General features: G+C 46.3%; 1 protein-coding gene across 6 annotated transcripts in view; it reads right to left on the bottom strand.

Annotated features, from left to right (window-relative positions):
- POFUT1 (protein O-fucosyltransferase 1) overlaps window positions 1–19,044 on the bottom strand; it is a 39,912-nt gene extending 20,868 nt beyond the window's left edge. Inside the window, exons 1-6 of one of the 6 annotated variants that reach the window (XM_027558835.1) lie at window positions 18,799–19,017; window positions 16,888–17,009; window positions 11,899–12,081; window positions 10,633–10,745; window positions 3,101–3,293; window positions 1,461–1,703 (exon numbers count right to left, since the gene is read on the bottom strand). In XM_027558835.1, coding sequence (XP_027414636.1) covers window positions 1,461–1,703; window positions 3,101–3,293; window positions 10,633–10,745; window positions 11,899–12,081; window positions 16,888–17,009; window positions 18,799–18,931 — 987 coding nt within the window. In that variant the 5' untranslated portion in view covers window positions 18,932–19,017. Of the gene's footprint in view, window positions 1–1,460; window positions 1,740–3,100; window positions 3,294–6,644; window positions 6,958–10,632; window positions 10,746–11,898; window positions 12,082–16,887; window positions 17,010–18,798 lie in introns of those variants that run through there. The other 5 variants (XM_027558834.1, XM_027558832.1, XM_027558833.1 and 2 more) reach the window with 5 other exon arrangements.
- Between the last annotated feature and the right edge of the window lie 50 nt (window positions 19,045–19,094).

The following is a 19,094-nucleotide window of genomic DNA, read 5'->3' on the forward strand; positions in this document are numbered from 1 at the left end:
ACTCTAAAAACTCACAAAAAACTCCCTGGGACTCTCCAAGTCCTTCCATTTAGTTCAGAGGTAGGGGGTGTGGGCAGAGCTGGGGCTGAAAGTGCTTTGCTGTCACACAGAGACTTCTGATGTAACAAAAATCATCATCTTGCTATTCAGATGGTAGCAGAAAAATAATACCAGCTTAATCATGGCCAAAATCCCCTGAACAATTCCACCCACGCCCTGAAACTTACCCGCTCTGTGTCATGCCCACTAAAATTAGCCCTGAGACCTCCTGGGTAAATTCTATCCTTTCTTGGGACTTTGGTTTCCTCAGTTTTAAAATGCAGAGGTTGGGTCGGAGGTGCTCCAAGGTCTCCAGCTCTGATATTCTTCTATAAAGTGGGTGGGTGGGGACCAGAATGCTGTGACTTGGCACTTCCTCTACAAGGCACTTCCTCGACAAGCCCGTAAAAGAGGGAAAGGGAGCCCCTCGACATAAAGCCAAGGGTACCCACTGTTAGAAAGCGGATGTCTGTCTTTTAAGGTCTGCACAAGCATTTAGGGGCTTTATGCACTCCAAGGTCTTACTGAATGTTCACTATTAACTCCACCGTTTTACCAATACATAATTACTTATTACCTATTCTTCATTTACACAGTACCAAGCGCATTCTACTACTTACTCCTATGTCAAACCCCTACTATTCACCCCTTCCTTAAGCATTTATGAAGCACAAAAGAGCCTACTTCTACTATCGATGACAGCTAACTTTATCAACAACTTAATTTGTACCAGACCAGTTTTAGCTTCTTGTTTGATCTTCAAAATTACCCCACAGGATAGAACTACTCTCAGTCCCATTTTATTGATGAGGAAACAGAAGCACAGAGAGGTGAAGTAAATTGTGCAAGGCTGCACAGGGAGGAGAGCCCAAGATCCTACGCTCCACAGTCCATGCTCTTAATCCTTCTGTGGCACTGGACCGCCCCCCACCCCCTCTGTCCCCCAGGGCCCACTCAATATCCTTAATCACCAAACATTTACTAAGAGCCTACCATGTGTCAGGCACTGTCCTAGCCACTGGTGAGGGTAAGGCGGGGTCTCAGCCCTGGAGGAGGTCAAAGTATCAGGCTAGACTCTGAAGAACAGAACAGTGAGTCTACCCTGGATCCTGCCTTCAAGGAGCCACAGCTCCTGGGAAGAAATAAGACATGTTTCTACATGAGTCTCACGGTCTAGGTGTCTCGGGAGGAGATGTGATCAAGTGCTGTGAAAGCTCCCAGTAGGGATCCAGTAGCAACAGGAATGAAGGGAAGCCTGCAGAGCCCCAGCGGAAGTATCTGAGCTGGGGTTTAAAGAAGGGCAGAACTAGAGAACAGGATGTTCAAGCAAAAGCCTGGCGGTGGGAGAACAGGGAGCACCTTGGAACTTCCTTTGATTCCCTTCCAGCTGCTCTCCCTCCAGGCCCACACCCCACGTGTACCTTCCCTTTGAAGAGCTGCTGGATCTCGGGCAGGTAACTCTCAGAGTCGGTGGCAATGTAGACCGATTGGGCGTTCAGCGCTGTCACCCAGAGCTTCAGAGCGCGCCTAATTTCCTTCAGGTCAGGGAGGCACATGGTCATGGTGAGCGGGGCGGTGGTGTGGCGGCTGTAGCCCACGCATTGTGGGGAGGCCATGAAGTGGGCGCCAGCGGTTCCATCTTTCAGCATGGCACACGCGTTTTTCTGTGGGGCAGGTGGGGACAGAGCTATAGAGAGCCACTGCCCACAACCCAAGAAGTAAGAGCCCAGGAAAGGGAAAAAGGCAGGTGATACAAGAGTACAACTTTTTTTTGTTTTAAACCACTGAGGAAAAGGGAAATGCATCAGCAGTTAACAGTGCTAAGGGGATATTGGCTTTTCACAATTTTTTTCTTGGTCTTACTGCATTATCTGGGACTTTCAGCAGAATTCTGAACTATGCTGGTGATAATGGGCAGCCTCATCTGATTTCTGACTTCAGTGGGAACACTTCTGATAGCCCCAAGAAGTGCATGTTTGCTGTGGGTTTTGGAGAGATAGCCTTTATCAAGCTAAGCTGGGCCCCTTGTATTCCTGGTTGGTTAAGAGTTGTTTTTCTTCTTTTTTTTAAATCATAAATGAATGCTGACTTTTTATCAAGCGCTTTCTTGGCATCCACTGAGATGACTATATGATTTTTCTTCTTTGGGCATTAATATAATAAATTTCACTACATCACTGGGATAAATTTTACTTGTTTGTGTTGCTTTTGCTTGTTCTTTAATATGCTACTGGATTTTACTCGGTAATATTTTACTTAGATCTGGGCATCTATGTTTACTAGTGAGAATGGACTCTATTTTCCTGAGCTGAGCTTTTAATGAGTTTGGTATTAGCATTATGCTAAATTAAAAAAAAAAAAAGCAGCTTATATTTTCTTATGTCCTAGGAGAGTACAGGTCCTAGCTCCTTTACTTTGTGGAGGGGCAGGAAGGGGGTCATGTGGATGTGACTGCTTCCTCAAATGACACTGAATGAATTTTGATCTAATTTCCATACTTCTGAGTATTTTTCAAGTTTCCATTAATGAGTATTTCTCACACACAGATATATACATATCTTCTTACGTAAACTAAGGAGATCGTCCGTACTGCTCCTGTTATTTTCACAGGGAGGATAACCTGATGAGGTTTCTGCACATTTAAGCAGCTGCTGAATTTGGAAGATGATATCTTCTTTTCTTGGGAGCCCCACCCAACCTCCAGAGCTTGTTTTTCAACAAGGAGTCGACTGGCTAAACACTTAGCTGGGGCAGAAGACTGTGGGCTCTCTCTGGCTTGCTGCCTGACTCAGAGCCTAGCTTGATACCTCAGTTTATCCATCTGTGAAATGAGGAAAAAAGGGCAACTGTTAAAAATGAGAACTACCAAGCAAGCACTCTGAAGCCACAGTTCAGATGTGTCCATGGTGGGACTGTGGGGCACAGCCCCATCAGCTTGGCCGAGTGAGGTCTCTTTGCCCTGGCTAGGACTTGGTGCAATGGGTTCAGCGTTCAGTGTCACAGACATGGGTCCTGCTCATGGATATGTCCAACCCAGCCATGAGAGGAAGGGGGAAGTTACCCAGTCAGAGCCAATGCGCAGGTGAATGCCCACGTAGGGCCGGATGAGGTGGGCGTGGATCTGGGCCTCCCCTGTCCTCACCATCTCGTCTGACCACACCATGTACTTCTGGAGGGGCCTGTGCTCCTCCAGGACAGGGAACTGGGCAGGGGCACCAGGCAGGGCAAGCACTGGATGTTCCTCTGGGGAAAATCTAGGCAGGAGACAAAATGAGAAGAAGTCAGACAGACGATGCACAGAGAGTCTGGTTGCCACCCCCACGGGAAAAAGGATGGCATTGCACCATGTCCCAGAGACCCTGTGGAGGGGCCCCTGTAACATGCAAGAAGCACGAGAGGTTGTGAAACACCAACGGGCTGATAAGAGACCTTGGCAGCGGCAACAGCCACAGTATGCAATACTGTCCCGCCACGAGGAATTTACAACCTTCTTTGCTTGTTTAACAATTAAAAATTTACAGTAGAGCATTCCAGCCCTTTGTATGTCATGCTGGCTTCCAATCTGTGGGGCGGTAATTCACTCCAGGGTGGGGTGTCTAGACTGAGTCTCTGCCCTTTTACTCACACGGTGGGATTAGGAAGTGCAGCTGCTAACAGGTCACACTCACAGAGAGCGTGTACAGTGGATGAGATCATTCACTCAACACTTAACGCATATCTACTGATTGCCTACTACATGCTGAGGCCCAGAGGAGAGTAACACAGGCGTGATCCCTGCTTTCATGAGAGCACCAGAGGTCTGAAGATGCCCCCATCATCCCCTGCCGAAGGCTCTCCCTTCCCCTTGTTCACAGTGCACCTTGTCATTCTTTCACCCATCTTTTCTGCTGGACTCAGGCTTCTGAAGGCAGTATCTCTGTGTGCCCAGAACAGTGTCTAGATACACATAAGAGCTCAGTAAAGATTTGTTGATTGCATGAGTGAAGAGCAAACCTGTGTTCTCTCATTAGCTAAGGCCAGACTATATTCCAGCAACACAAGATGCCCCACTCTTCCATAAACTTGCAAAGTACTTTCCAACTCCAGATCTCTGCAGACTTTTCCCTTCCACCTGGTATGCCTTCCCTCTGCCAGTCAAAATCCTTTCCCTAAAATTATGAAAAAGGTACAGTCACTCTGGAAAACAGTCTGGCAGTTTTTTTTATAAAACTAGACAAGCAATTACCATATGACCCAGCAACTGTATGCTTGGGCATTTATCCCAGAGAAATGGAAGCCTCTATTGACACATGAACACATGTGAATGTTCGCAGCAGCTTTATTCATAATAGTCAAAAACTGGAAACAGCTCAGATGTCGTTCAACAAGTGACTTGTTGAACAAACTGTAGCAAACCCACACCACAGAACACTACTGCAACTTGGATGGATCTCAAGGGAATCCTGAGTGGAAAAAAGCCAATCTTAAAAGGTCACACAGTGAAGGATTCTATTATGTAATATTTGTGAAATGACAAGTAGAGAAAAAAGAAATGGAGATGGGATTACTGGTCACCAGGGACTAGGCTGTGTGTGTGTGTGTGTGTGTGTAGGTGGGTGTGGTTATAAACTGGCCACACAAGGACCTCTGTGATGTTAGAACTGTTCTGTATCTTGACTGTGGTAATGGATATACGAACATACACATGATAAAACTGAATAAAACTAAATATACACACACAGAGAAGTGAGTTCAAGTAAAACTGGGGAAATCCAAATAAGATGGATGGATTGTACCAAGGTCAACATCCTGGTTTTGATACTGTGCTATAGTTTCACAAAATGTTACCATTGGGGAGAACTGGGTAAAGGGCACTGGGGATTTCTCTGTATAATTAATATTTCTTACAAGTGCAAGTGAACCTACAATTACCTCAGTAAAAGTTTTAGTGAAAAATGACTAAATATTTCAGAGCATGCAGGAAAAGAGAAAATGATTTAACAGTCCACATATCTGTGACTCAAATTAGCAAATATTAATACTTTACTTTGTTTCAGATTTTTAAAAATACACACCTAAATAAAAGCTCTATCCTATGGTCTCTTTCCCTCTTCCTCCTCTTTCCAGATACTGCGGTTTTATGAATGGTCGCACTTTCACTATTTGTATAAAAAGGTATCATCCTGTGTGCTCTTTACACAGTGCAATGGTGAAAGTGTGCACTATAGAGCCCAAAGACCTTGTTCTAATGTTGGCTATGTCACTAACTTGGGCAGGTGACTAAAACCATTCTGTGCCTCAGTTTTCTTATCTGTATAATAGAGCTGATAACAGTTCCCACTTCAGAGGGCTGTTGAGAAGATCAAATGGATTAATACAAGCAAAGCATTTAGAACAGTGCTTGGCATGTAAGAAAGCTCTCACAAAATTCTGTCTCTCACCATATCCATCATTGTCATTATACTGCATGTAATCTATTACAACTTTTGAAAAATTTAACTCTCTGTTTCAGAGATTTGGCCATGTTGATGGTGTGGATCACATTAACATCTCCTGAAGTTTTCCATCTGCATGAAGAAATCAGTTTGTCTATCTAGTCCCCTCCTGCTGGTCAGTGAGGCCGTTCCAATCTTTCCCCCATGCAAAAGAGCTGCAATGGACAGGCCACTCTTTATTCACACCTGACCAAACACCACAAACACCTCCAAACTTCCGAGACCAGTTGCCACACCCAAGCCTCAACTCCTAGGAGTGGGTTCCATCCCACTTCTCCTTTGCTGCTTCCTGCACAATGATGTGCTCAGTAACCACATTCCCTGTCCACTGACATGAGACTAGACCCCGAGTACTTTTGTTCACGGTGAAGGCCACATACACGAGTGCAAACCCTGTGCCAAGGAAGCAATGAGCAAGTGTTCATCAACAGCCTGGCTCTATCTAACACATGTCTTGCAGAGTTTAATTTTATATGTACATATACGGGACAGGCAGTGTTCTAGTTCTTTTGTGTACATTAACTCATTTGAGTCTCTTAAGAGCCCCCATGAGGCAAGTACTGCCATTATTCTCACTTCACAGATAAGGAAACTGAGACACAGAACGGTTAAGTAGCATGTCCATGGTCACACAGCTACAAAGTGGCAGAACAGGGATTTGAATCCAGGCAGAATCCTCCAGAACCTTTGTTTTAACTATTGTACCTCACTCCCAGCTCCCCCATCCAGTCAATAAGTTCCTCAAAAGGTGAATCTGTGGCTTATTCTTCTGATTTCCAGTCTCAGTGCAGGCCTTAACGCATAGTAGGTGCAATGAATATACTTAGAATGAATGAATGAGCCAGGGATCTCACCAGAAAGACCAGATCAGGTAGTCAGGAGTTAAAAGAAGAAGTGAACAGTAACTGAGTACCTCCTATGGGCCAGGCCCTTAAGTGACTTTCAGAGGCTACCTTAAAGGACTTCAAATGAAAAACAAAGTTGTGACTTCCTAAGAGTCAGACACGACTGAGCGACTTCACTTTCACTTTTCACTTTCATGCATTGGAGAAGGAAATGGCAACCCACTCCAGTGTTCTTGCCTGGAGAATCCCAGGGACGGGGGAGTCTGGTGGGCTGCTGTCTATGGGGTCGCATAGAGTCGGACACGACTGAAGTGACTTAGCAGCAGCAGCAGCAGCAGGGGGCTGGAACGTTAGGATAAAACCAGGACCTCTGCCCTCCTTGACCTCCTGGAAAGAATCTGCTGCTGACCCTTGGTGAATTCCAAGTCTGGAATATGTGACCCTTTTACCTGGATCTGGATCAGCTCACACAGCCATCTTGGTTGGATCTGGATGCGACATCCTTACTGACATGACAAGCAGTGAGAAGCCAAACTGATGCACTCCTTTGCTCCCAATGAGGAGACTGGTGTTTGGAGTGAAAGTGGGGAATGAGGGTCCTGTTTGGAAAGAAAGCTTGACTAGCTCCATCTTTTCAAATCCCTGGCTGGTGACCCTAAGTCAGGCCCTGAGCCTCGTAGCTGTCCAGCTGAATAAGGGACACTTTCCTACTATGGGGAGCAGTGAGCCTGTGGGGTGTTTTACCATTACACTGACTCCACTGAGACCCCCCTACCAAGCTGGGGTTTCTCCATGCACAGCACCTATGTGTGTGCCCAACAGATACCAGTGAATGGACATTATGCAGGGTACAGAGGATGTAGGCACATGAACGAGGCAGAGTCTAGCTCTCGGTTGTGGCATGAAAAACTGCCTTTCTCTGCAGCTGTCTTCATGACTGGCTCCTTCTCATCCTTAAGGTTTCAGCCCTGCCAATTGCATGTCACCTGTTTATATCCACTCAGGAAGGCTACAGCCAGGGAGAACGATAAGCGACATGCTCAAATACGTGTTGCATTCATGCCAAGAGAATGGTTCAGCCTGATAATTCACAGTCTTCCAACAGTGAAAGTGCAATAAATGTCTATTGAATTAAACCTCCATCAGGGTATTCATAGATTCAGAACCAGCAGAGATGAAAAGATCCTCAGTGGGGAAGAAATAACCTTATTCTCTTCTTCTAGAACCCAACTTTCAAGCTGGACACACAGAAGCCCAAAATACATTTCTCAGTACTTCTTGGGGCTAGGTATGGCTGCACATCTAAGTACTGGCCAATGAGCTGGTGTAAGCAAGCTGTAAGGAGGGCTCCTTAGAAAAGTGAGGAGGGGCCCTTCTTCTGCCCCTTTTGTACCCCCAGCTGCCTGGGGTTTCATCAGTTATCTTGACCCATGAGGTGACACTAAGGATAAAAGCCAGTAACGGAACAGCTAAGCAGAGATGGGAGCCTAATTCCTAGACACAAGGGAGCCGCCACGCAGCCCTGGGTTGCAGTCCTCTTTTACATAAGAAAACAATAAACTTTTGTCTTGCTAGTCTGCTGTTAATTGGGGGTTTCTCTTACAGGTACCTAATTTAAACCTGGTACACCCAGACCTGTGACCACTGAAACTTTTAGCTGATATACAAGAGGGTTACTGATTGGTAGTGGGAGAGGGGAACTGAACAGCTCTAACTTGGCCCCCCCATGGCACAACAAGCGCTTCTCCACAGCTTTAGAATTCAAAGAACAGTTTGAAAACGACTGATCTTAGAACTTTTCTGGTGGTGGAGTGGCTAGGACTCTGCTTCCAATGCAAGAGGCCCAGGTTCAATCCCTGGTCAGGGAACTAGATCCCTCATGCTGCAACGAAAGATCCCACATATGCATGCACACATGCTCAGTCATGTCTGACTCTGTGTGACCCCATGGACTGTAGTCCACCAGGTTCCTCTATCCATGGGGATTCTCCAGGCAAGAATACTGGAATGGGTTGCCACTTTCTCCAGAGGATCTTCCCAACCCAGGGATCGAACCCGAGTCTCCTGCAGTACACATGGATTCTTTACCACTGAGCCTCCAGGGAAGCCCATAAAGATCCTGCATGCTGCAACTAAAACCCAGTACAGCCAAATAAATGAATATATTTTAAAAACCAAAAACAAACAAAAAAACAAATGTCATCTTATTAATTGTTTAAAAAAGAAAGAAAATGATCCATCTTGCTCAATCCCTTCATTTTATAGATTGAGCACTGTGGCCTAAGAAGGGAAGCAACCTACAGTTACCCAGTGAACAGGGAAGCACCTGACTCTTGCCAGTGCTATTCCCCAGACACCCACACTCCTGCAATGGAAGGACAACTTCCGACAGCAAGAAAGTACACCTAAAAAGTTGGCTCAAAGGCAAAAGCTTACCCAAGCCCTTACATTAATTCCTACAACTCAACAAACTCAAACAAGAGGATGGGGCAGCCATGAACAAGTGTTTCAGCAACAGTCTGACTGATGCATCCATGTAGCATTGTCCGTTCTGCAACCAGGATTGTGTGCTTTTTTGGCTTTTTGGAATTTGCTTTTAGAACTGGTGTCATTTCCCCCCAGCATTTTAGAAGCAAATCTCCATCCTCTGAGGACAGTCTGCCTTCTGGCAATAGCTCTGGATTCATTCAGAGCTGAATGGGGAGGACCAAGCAGGTAATTAAATGGAAATCAACAATTTCCTATGCAGGATCAACTATGAGGGGGGTAAGACTCTGCCAGGATTGAGTCTCCTTAGTAGCTCATGAATTAGCTCTGAACACAAGCCCCAAATAGGAACTGGGAGCTGTTTAAGGCACAGCTCTTTTCTCCACAGTGATGAAGAATGCGTGCTCTGGAGTCAGGTGGCCTGGGTTCAAATCACAGCTCTGCCGCATCGAGCCCAGGCAAGTGATTTCACTTCTCTCTGCCTCAATTTCCTTACCTGTGCAGCAGAGATGACAGTAACACTTGTGTCACAGACTTGTGAATGTATTAAATGAGCTATTATCTTGGAAGACTCAGGTAGAGAAGACTTAGTACAACAACTGGCACACAGTATGCACTAAATAAATATTAGTTTTTATTAACTATGAAAGCCTTACACACAGACCCCAGCTGCCCACTCAACAGCTGCATTACTTTGGGCAAGTTATTTAAATAACCTCACCGATCTCGGTTTCCTCACCAGTCAAATGGAAATGGATCATAATACCTTCATGAAACTTTTCAAAGGCTTAAATAAAATAAAGTATGTGAATAACAGTAACAAGTAACATGGACCGGCCCATCTATGTTATGTAACAAGTAACATATGAGACCGGCCTGTCTACCATGTGTCATGTGATTTATACACTAGGAGGCAGATACCATAGTGCTCCTTCCATTAAACCAAGGGGGAAGGAAGCTCAGGTCAGACAGTTTGACCGGCCACTCAGGGTTATCTGATAAAGAAAGGGCTACCTGAGAGCTCAGGGCTGTCTAATGGTAAATCAGTCTTCCTTTGCCTTGCTGGGACCACGCAAAAATTCATAAGCCCCTCATGGCTCCTAACCCAGGTCTGACGTCTAAGCCCCTGCTCTTTCTGGCCATGCTATAGCATCAGTGGCAAGTGTACTATGTTAGTGTCATCATTTTATCTAGACTGCAGGCGGCTGAAGGCTGAGACTGGGTCTTCCTCATTTTTATGTATCACCTCTGGCCTTTGAGCACTATGTCTCATACGTGACAGACGCTCTATAAATATTTCACAGCCTGTGCCTATGCCCTGCTAACCTATTTTTTTTTAAAATAGGGTTTACTGGAATGCAATTAATAAAGCACATCCAATTATTATCAGGATGACATCATTTCTCAGTCTGCACCTGAAGCTGTTCTTCTCTAGAAGAGGCTTCCAATTTTCACCTTGTGAAGAGGAAGGTAACAGGGGAGTGATTCTCACGCCTCAAGGAGGAAATTGAGATGCATGTGACTGCACAATATTCTTTTTATGACATCCTTTATCGGCTGATAAACTCTTGCTCAACCTCGTGGCAGGTCAACGTCCCACCGTGTCAGGCGTTGAGATGGGAACAGATCACATAGAATCCCAAGTTCAACAGACAGAACAGCCGCACCTTTGGTCTCATACATCAGGGTGCAGGGTGTGGTAGAGGGAAGAGGACCAGGAAAGTGCTGAATGCCCGTGGGCCCCCCACTCCTCCCCTAATCCCAGCAAAAATGCCCCCTCCACATACCTCTGGATCCACTGGTCTTTGTAGGAGGCACTGAAGGAAATGCCTGCAAAAAGCTCGGACTTGTTGAAACTCACATGAAACTGATCCCAAAATGGGCCAAAGGGATTTCCTTCCTGGAGAAAGAGAGTAGCCAAACGCTTACTGGGCAAGAAGGAAAGCCAGGTGGGATTGGGGCCAAGGAACTGTGGATGGGGAAACCCTGTACTATCTGACTCGGTCTGAAATGCTCTCATAGGATGGGCAAGTAGGAATGTCACTTCATAATTCCTGGGCTGGGGGCTGAGGAGGCTGGCTCGGCCTCCAGGCTGGTTTTCAGCAGGAAATGTTCACCACAATATCTGAAGGAGTCTTTCCTGCTCACATGCCATGTCCTGCCAATCCTGCAGCATTGGTGGGGGTCTGGGGAGGGAGGTGACCTTGGACTTGGGACCATGGATTAAGAGCTCCAAGAGACTTTCAAGATCAGCTAATCCATGCTCTTATTTTCAAGATGGAAACCAGGGCCCAGACAAGGTAAGACATTGGCTCAAGCTCACAGAGCAAGTGAGGGCAATATTGGGACTGAAAGCAAGGTTTCCTTTCTCAGATTTCGTGGCTTCACCTACCCTACCCAGACTTTAGCAAAACACTGAAAGACATATTGGGGATTGTCTTACTCCCAAAGTGCCAGAAATTTACAAATTTCTGATAAATATGACAGCCTCGCATTTACCTGCTGAGAGGCAAGAAAATATACAAGTTAGGAGGGTGGAAAATGGAGTCATATTACCACAACTTATTTGCTATATGATTTGGGGCAAAATATTGAACCTCTCTTTGCTGCACTCAGTGTCCTCTCTATAAAATGAGGATAATAATAGTATTTTCCTCATGAAACAGTTGAAGGACTAAGTGGGATAATACGTGAAAAGCTCTTAACATGGTACCTAGCATGTTATAAGTGCTGTGTGAGTACTAGCTATCATTACTGATGTGGTACTTTTCAGTTTACAAGCATTCTTATTCCTGGCCCTCATGATACTTCGTGAGCAAGACACAGCAGGGACTGGCGTCTTTATTTTGTAGGTAGAAATAAAGGCTCAGAGGAAGCAAACTCCTCTGCTCAAAGTGACACTGCTGACAAATGCCAGAAATGCGGCTTAAATCTCCATCTTTCTAGTCCAGGCTCTTCTGGTGCCTTCCCCCACATATTGCTATCCTGCAGTGTCTCAGGGCCTAGAGGAACTGGAACAGGCAGAAAGGGCCCCCCTGACCCACAGAACCCACCTTCATGGGGCATGTCTTCTTATCAGGACTTCGCTGGGCTGCCACCTCAAAGCAGTATGCCACCCGCTTCTCAGGGGGCCAGTGGGTGGGTGCCAGCTTCTCCATGAAGTCCTCCAGGCTGATGACTCGATGGTAGGCCTGGAGGGGCTCCAGCTTGAAGTACTTCTGGTAGGACACATGGACCTACAAGAAAAGTGGGGAAAAGCAGGGGGTGGAGGGTCCTCCCCTCAGTATCCTAGTGGCTGCTTCAAAGACATCCATTAAAACCATATATTCTAGGACTTCCCTGGTGGTGCAGTGGATAAGAACCCGCCTGCCAATGCAGGGGATATGGGTTCAATCCCTGGTCCAGGAAGATTCCACATGCCACAGAGCAACTAAGCTGTGTGCACCACTACTGAGCCCACACTCTAGAGCCCGTGAGCCTCGACTACTGAAGCCTGTGCACTTCAGGGCCCAAGAAACGCAACTACTGAGCCTATGCGCCACAACTAATGAAGCCCTCACACCCTAGAGCTGCACACCACAGCTACTGAGCCTGTGTACTGCAATTACTGAAGCCTGTGCGCCTAGAGCCTGTGCGCCGCAACAAGAGAAGCCACCACAATGAGAAGCCCTGTGCACCGCAACTAGGAGTAGCCCATGCTCACAACTAGAGAAAGCCCGCACACAGCAACAGAGACCCAGTGCAACCACAAGTAAATAAGAAAATTTTTAATTAAAAAAAAAACCAACAAATCCATACACTCTATGACCCAGAGATCTTAGACTTCATGTCAGTGACAAACTTTTGACAAATGACACCAAGCTTAGAACAGAGGCTGGGAGAAAACATCTGTAAACTAAAGGACAAATACTAATGTACTTCATGTTCAAAAATGCCTACTGATTTGTAAGAAAGAAGATAAATGACATAAAAGAAAACATGGGCAGGAAAGGAGTGAGCAGCTCACAGCAAAGAGAACCCAAATAGCCAATACACTCAAAAGATGTGCAGGCTCACTAGAATTAGGAAAAGGAAAATGACAATAACTACAAGACACCACTTCTTACTCAAGAGACCAACAAAAGTTTAAAAGCTTAACTCTGGGCTTCTGTGGTGGTCCAACGGTTAAGAGTCCACCTGTCAATGCAAGGGACATGGGTTTGATCCCTGGTCCAGGAAGATCCGACATGCTGCGAACCAACCAAGCCTATGTGCCACACTACTGAGCCGGTGCTCTAGAGCCTGTGAGCCACAACTACTGAGCCCACATGTCGCAAATACTGAAGCTCTCACACCCTAGAGCCACGCTCTGCAACAAGAGAAACCACTGCGATGAGATGCCCGCGCACCACATCCAAGAGTAGCCCCTACTCGCTGCACGCAGCAACGAAGACACAGCGCAGCCAAAAATACATAAAATAAATATTTTTTAAAAGCTTAACTCTAATTATTGGAAAAGATATAGCTGATAGTAGAGGCATACATTTTAAAGCCTCTAAGAGGTTATACATTTAGAGTATAACTTTTTAGAGCATCTATTAAAAATAGAATTTTAAATGCACCCTCTATCTCTAGGTATTTGCCCTAGACAAGTTCTTGCCCTTTGTACCAGGAGAGGGATAAAGGACGCTCAGTGCCATAATGGAAGCAGTACTGGAAAGAACTTGGAAGAAGTTCCACTGAAAGACACTAAGAAAAAAAAAATAAGAAAAAGAAAAAAAAAGATACTTAAGTCCATGATAGTGGTTGCCTCTGAGCGTGGGGGAGGGACTAGGAGTAGCCTCTAACCAGGATAGACTTTATCTTTTAACAACTTTATCTGTAACCTTTTGTTTCTTAACAACAAAAAAAGATGAAGCAAATACAAGAAAATGTTAATGATTATCACTGCTAATGGTGAGTACATGGATGATGATTACATTAATCTCTGCATTTTTCGAGACTTAAGAAAATTTCTTGGAACACTATGAAATACAATTTAGACTTTATCCTACAGGTCAGAGTTCCCAAGCATGTTCCACTAGTTCAGGTGGGTAAAGGGTTCTGCAATAAAAAGCCTCCAGAAATAAACAGGCCCGAGAAAAGCTACGTTAAGCAGGTTTCTTTATGACAGCACTTCTCAGGGCCTTTAATACACTAACGTGGATTTTGAATCTCCAAATTTGGGGGGAATTAAGAACTGAGAACACAATTTCCCAAACTCACTTAACCACTGCACTGGTTCTACATAAGCCACTGGTGTTCCAATGAGCAGACTTTGAGAACCTTACTTATTAGCAATGAGGTCATGCAACGGATTTTAAGCAGAAATAATATGAGATCTGCTTTCCTGAAAGATCTCTCTGGTGACAGAAAAGAGAATGTCCTGATGGTAAGATTAGAGGAGGGAGAGAAAGATTAGGGGGCTACTGCAATGGTCCTTTTATTGTTCAAGTATTCATTCAACACGAGTTGGAGGAGAAGGGGGCAACAGAGGATGAGATGGTCGGATAGCATCGCTGACTCAATGGGCATGAGTTTGAGCAAACTCTGGGAGATAGTGAAGGACAGAGAAGCTTGGTGTGCTGTAGTCCAGGGGGTCGCAAAGAGTCAGACACAACTTGGCGACAAAACAACAACAATTCATTCAACATGTATTTTTGTTGTTTTGTTTCAACATATATATGTACAGTATACTAACGCATATATGGAATTTAGAAAGATGGTAACAATAACCCGGTGTACGAGACAGCAAAAGAGACACTGATGTATAGAACAGTCTTATGGACTCTGTGGGAGAGGGAGAGGGTGGGAAGATTTGGGAGAATGGCAATGAAACATGTAAAATATCATGTAGGAAACGAGTTACCAGTCCAGGTTCAATGCACGATGCTGGATGCTTGGGGCTGGTGCACTGGGACGGCCCAGAGGGATGGTATGGGGAGGGAGGAGGGAGGAGGGTTCGGGATGGGGAACACATGTTTACCTGTGGCGGATTCATTTTGATATTTGGCAAAACTAATACAATTATGTAAAGTTTAAAAATAAAATAAAATTAGAAAAAAAAAAAACATATATGTCTGAGCATCTCTCGTAACTCTGAGAGATGGGGAAGCATGGACAGGTTAGAAAATGTAAAGAAAGGTGAAGTACACAGTAAAGGGAAGCATTTAGGATGACGTCTACGTTCCTGGCTTGGTACCCAGGTGAATGGAGATGACATAAACTAAGGCTAGAAATACAGGCGGGAACAAGGTTTGAGGGGAAGGTGCTGGCTCTGTGGGTCATCCAAGCAGACTCTAGGGCTGAAGAGTTTGAAACACTGGGCCTGTGGTCAGAGAGTCAGGGCCACAGATAAATTTGGAAGGTACATGGAGAATAATGAAAGCTGCAAGAGTCAACAGAAACTTAGAACAAAGCCAATAATGGTAATAAAAGCAACTAATATTTATTGAGTGCTGGATTAGCGCCAGGTGCTATACTCATCATGTTTCATGGACTTGACCCCATAATTGTGAAAGGTAGGTATACAGCCATCCCTAGTTTACTTATGAAGAAACTCGGGTGGACAGAATCTAGATAACTCATCTGAGGTCACACAGCTAACAAGCAAACAGAAACAGGAGACACACCAACATTTAAACAGTGGGTGGGGAAAAAGGAGCCCTTGCTGTAGCACAAAGAGGAAAATGCAGACAGGTCAGGCTAAAGCAGGAACAGGCTGTGTCTTGGAAGCCAGGGGAGTAAGGAAGTTCAAGAAGACAGGCTCATGGGGCCAGGTGCCACCGGGAGGTCAGATGAGATAGAGATCGAGAAATGACCCCTGGGTTTGGCAATTCTGAGGTCTCTAGTGACCTTCTGTGAGAACAGTCCCATTGGGGAAGGAAAGTCCAACTGAAGTAGGTTGAGTAACCTGTAGAACGCAAGAAGAGACTCTGAAAGACTCCTAGCTGAGAAGAAAAGGCAAGTGAACCAGAAGGAGATGAATGGGCCATGTCTGAACTGTAACAGTAAGTGCAAAAAGTCAGAGCATCAGCTGTGCCCAGTTACTGAGGACTCTCTGTGTCATAAGCACTTTACATTGATCGGCTCAGCTGATTCTAAGAGGGAGGGATACCACCATCACTAACTCACTGAGGGAAGGAGCAATAATTATTTCCAGCCTATTTTAAAGATGAGAAAACTGAGGCACAAGGAAGTCAAATACCCTGACCAGGTACACAGCTAGTAACTGGCCAACTCAGGCTGTGACCTCATTACTCTGGCTTTTATCCTCTGTTAAAAATCTCTCTAAAAATGGCATGCACAAGAAAAAATAAAAACTATGCAGAGAAAAGGCTGTAAGAAAGAAATATGGGTATTTTGCATATAACCTTTTGAAGTTTATTAAGAACTTTCAAAATCAATTCACTAAATATTAACTCAGTTCCCACTACCAGACCCCTGGAGTTAAAAGTGAACAAAAACAGACATCAGGCCAGTGGAAGTCATAAAGAATATGCAAGTAATTAAGACAATGCTGGACTTCTCATTCTAAGGGACCCAGTGATGAGGTGGGAGCCAGACTCCTCTAGTTTGTGACCTTGGACATGTTATTAACTAACTTGTGCCTCAGTTTCTCCCTCATAACTGATAATAGCACCCATCACCTGTGACCAATGGGTGGGACCAGACAAGGCTGGAAATGGAGTCTGGAGCTTCCAGTCACAGGCTCTGGAGTCACACAGACATGGGCTTGAATTCCAGTTCTGCTTGTGTGAATGTGCTAAAATACCTAGCCCCTCTAAACCTGTTTCTTAATAGAAATGTGGTGAAAGGAAAATAATTAATCCTCACGCAGTGCTCAGAAAACAGGTGCTGAATAAATGTTAGTGAGTTAGCCAGGGAGTACAGTTCTGGGTGGTGGAGAGGGCAAACTCAGGGGGATGGGAGATAAAACCCTATAGAAGGACTTGGGGTCAAGCAGAGGTGAGCATGACTAGGGAAAGATAGACAAGGGCAAACAGCAGGCAGGAGGTACTCACGTTGGTGAAAGGAGGCTTGTGATGCTGGTACTCAATCCAAGGAGGTACAGCCAGGGTGCGGTTCAACAGCTTTGCAAATGCCAGGGAGCCCAAGAAATGATCAGCCTGGTTCCCAAAACGCCCTGGATGGTATATTGCAGGTGAAGTGAGGACTGGGGCATTGAGGACTTGGGGTATGCAAGATTCAGAAAAGGAGCCAGGGATGGGGAGGACCAGGATACCAAGGAGAGCCAGGGGAGCTGGCAGCATGGGACAAAGTCTGGACTCCTGGGTCTGATGGTCAAGGCCCTTCAGGCCCTGCCTCTTCTGCCTTAGTCATTCCAGGTTCTTGCTGTTTCCCAAACGTGCTCTGCACTTCCCATCCCCACCCCCACGTCTTTGCTCTTGCTATTCCATCAGCCAGAGGTGCCCTTCTATTTCCTCCCCTCTGTACACAACAGGTAACTCCAATGCCTCACTCACTGGGATCCTTTCACGACCCCTCTGCCATATTCAGTCCCCATCCTCCGTCTCCCACCTTGGATAAGCTACTTGTGGTTCTTCCACTCTTCCTAGAATGTCCTTTCCCATTTCCTGGCCTTTGGCCCTTTCCTCAGCCTGTAAGTGCCTCGGGGAGAAGGGCCCTATCTGATTGTTTCTGTCTTCCCCAGCATGGCATCCATTCACTCATTCCACAAAGAATGTTGAGAGGTCACAATGTGTCAGTATCTCTGCTAGGTGCTGAGACACAGGAGTGAGCAAGAAGGTCAAGGTCTCTGCCTTCAAGGCATTCACAGTCCAGGTAGGGTGACAGTGAAGAGAAGTTGCTCAGTCGTGTCTGACTCTTCGCAACCCCATGGACTGTAGCCTACCAGGCTCCTCCATCCATGGAATTTTCCAGGCAAGAGTACTGGAGTGGGGTGCCATTTCCTTCTCCAGGGGATCTTCCCGAACCCGGGTCTTCCGCATTGCAGGCAGACGCTTTACCATCTGAGCCACCAGGGAAGGCAGGGTGACAGTAAAGATAAACAAATATGTTTGGTGATGGAGGAAATGATGAGATTATTTGGGCTGAGGTCACTGAAGTCCTTTCTGACGACACTTATAAGCTGTGGCCTGAGGATGGAAAGACGTTGGTCTGGCACAGAGGCAAGAGGAGGGTGTTCCCAGTTAGGGAATAGTGCAGGCTGCAGGACTAAGCCTGTGTAAGGAACAGAAAGGGATAACTGTGCCTGCAACTGGAACGTCTCCAGAGAAGGGTGTGGTGGAGATGATGCACAGAGGGACAGACCATCATGGTTAGGAGACTGGAGGGTTTTAGGAATGAGTGACTTTAAAATGACACTCCACCACCCCCATTTAAACTGCACCCCTCTGACAGCTTTTAGATTCTCCCTTACTGTGCTCTATTTTAATTTTCCCATAGCACTTACTCTCCTTTAAGATATGCAATTACTTACTGTTTATGCCTATCTTTTATGGTCTGTTTTTCTCAACTAAAATGAAGGCTCTACAAGGGCATAGAGCTTTCTGACTTATCACCACCGTATCCTTAGAGCAGAGAACAGGGCTGGGCACCCAGTAGGTGCCTTTATAAACATGTGTTGAACGAATCGCCCAGAACCAGCATTGGGTCAGTGACATCAAGTCCTACACCACTAAGTCCATTTACTGGACTCGGGGCTGGCTCAGGCTTTGCGCAAGACACGTCGTAACCTCTCCCGGCCTCGGTTTTCTCATCTGCCAACTGGAAGGCTGGACAGAGAAGCCCCTCAGTGTCTTTGCCACAGGGGCAGAAAGCCGAGGAGCAGGCCCTGTCCGGCGTTGGAGTCCGTTCCCGGACCTGTCAAGGCGTCTCTGGGCGCCTCAGAGGAGTGGCTTCTTTCCGGGCCTCGGTTTCCCCACTTGGACAGAAGGCTCGGGAGGCCTTACCCATGCATGGGCAGTAGAGCAGGTAACCGGCCGGATCCCAGGAGCCCACGGGCAGCCCCGGGAGCGGCAAAAGCAGCAGCAGGAGAGACACACGCGGCGGCAAGAGCGACGGTGCCCACGCGGCGGCGCCCATAGCGGGTCCAGTGCCAGAGCGCGCCGCGGCGCGGAGACTGGGAGGGAAGGAAGAGCGCGAGCGTCCGCCCCGCTCCCGGCGATCCCCGCGTGCCGCCCGCGCGCCGCCCCGGCCGCTCTAGCCGGCGGGCGGGCGGGACCATAGAGATCCCGCGGCACCGCCC

The sequence above is a fragment of the Bos indicus x Bos taurus genome, chromosome 13, assembly GCF_003369695.1.
Source record: "Bos indicus x Bos taurus breed Angus x Brahman F1 hybrid chromosome 13, Bos_hybrid_MaternalHap_v2.0, whole genome shotgun sequence".
Classification (NCBI taxonomy): Eukaryota; Metazoa; Chordata; class Mammalia; order Artiodactyla; family Bovidae; genus Bos; species Bos indicus x Bos taurus.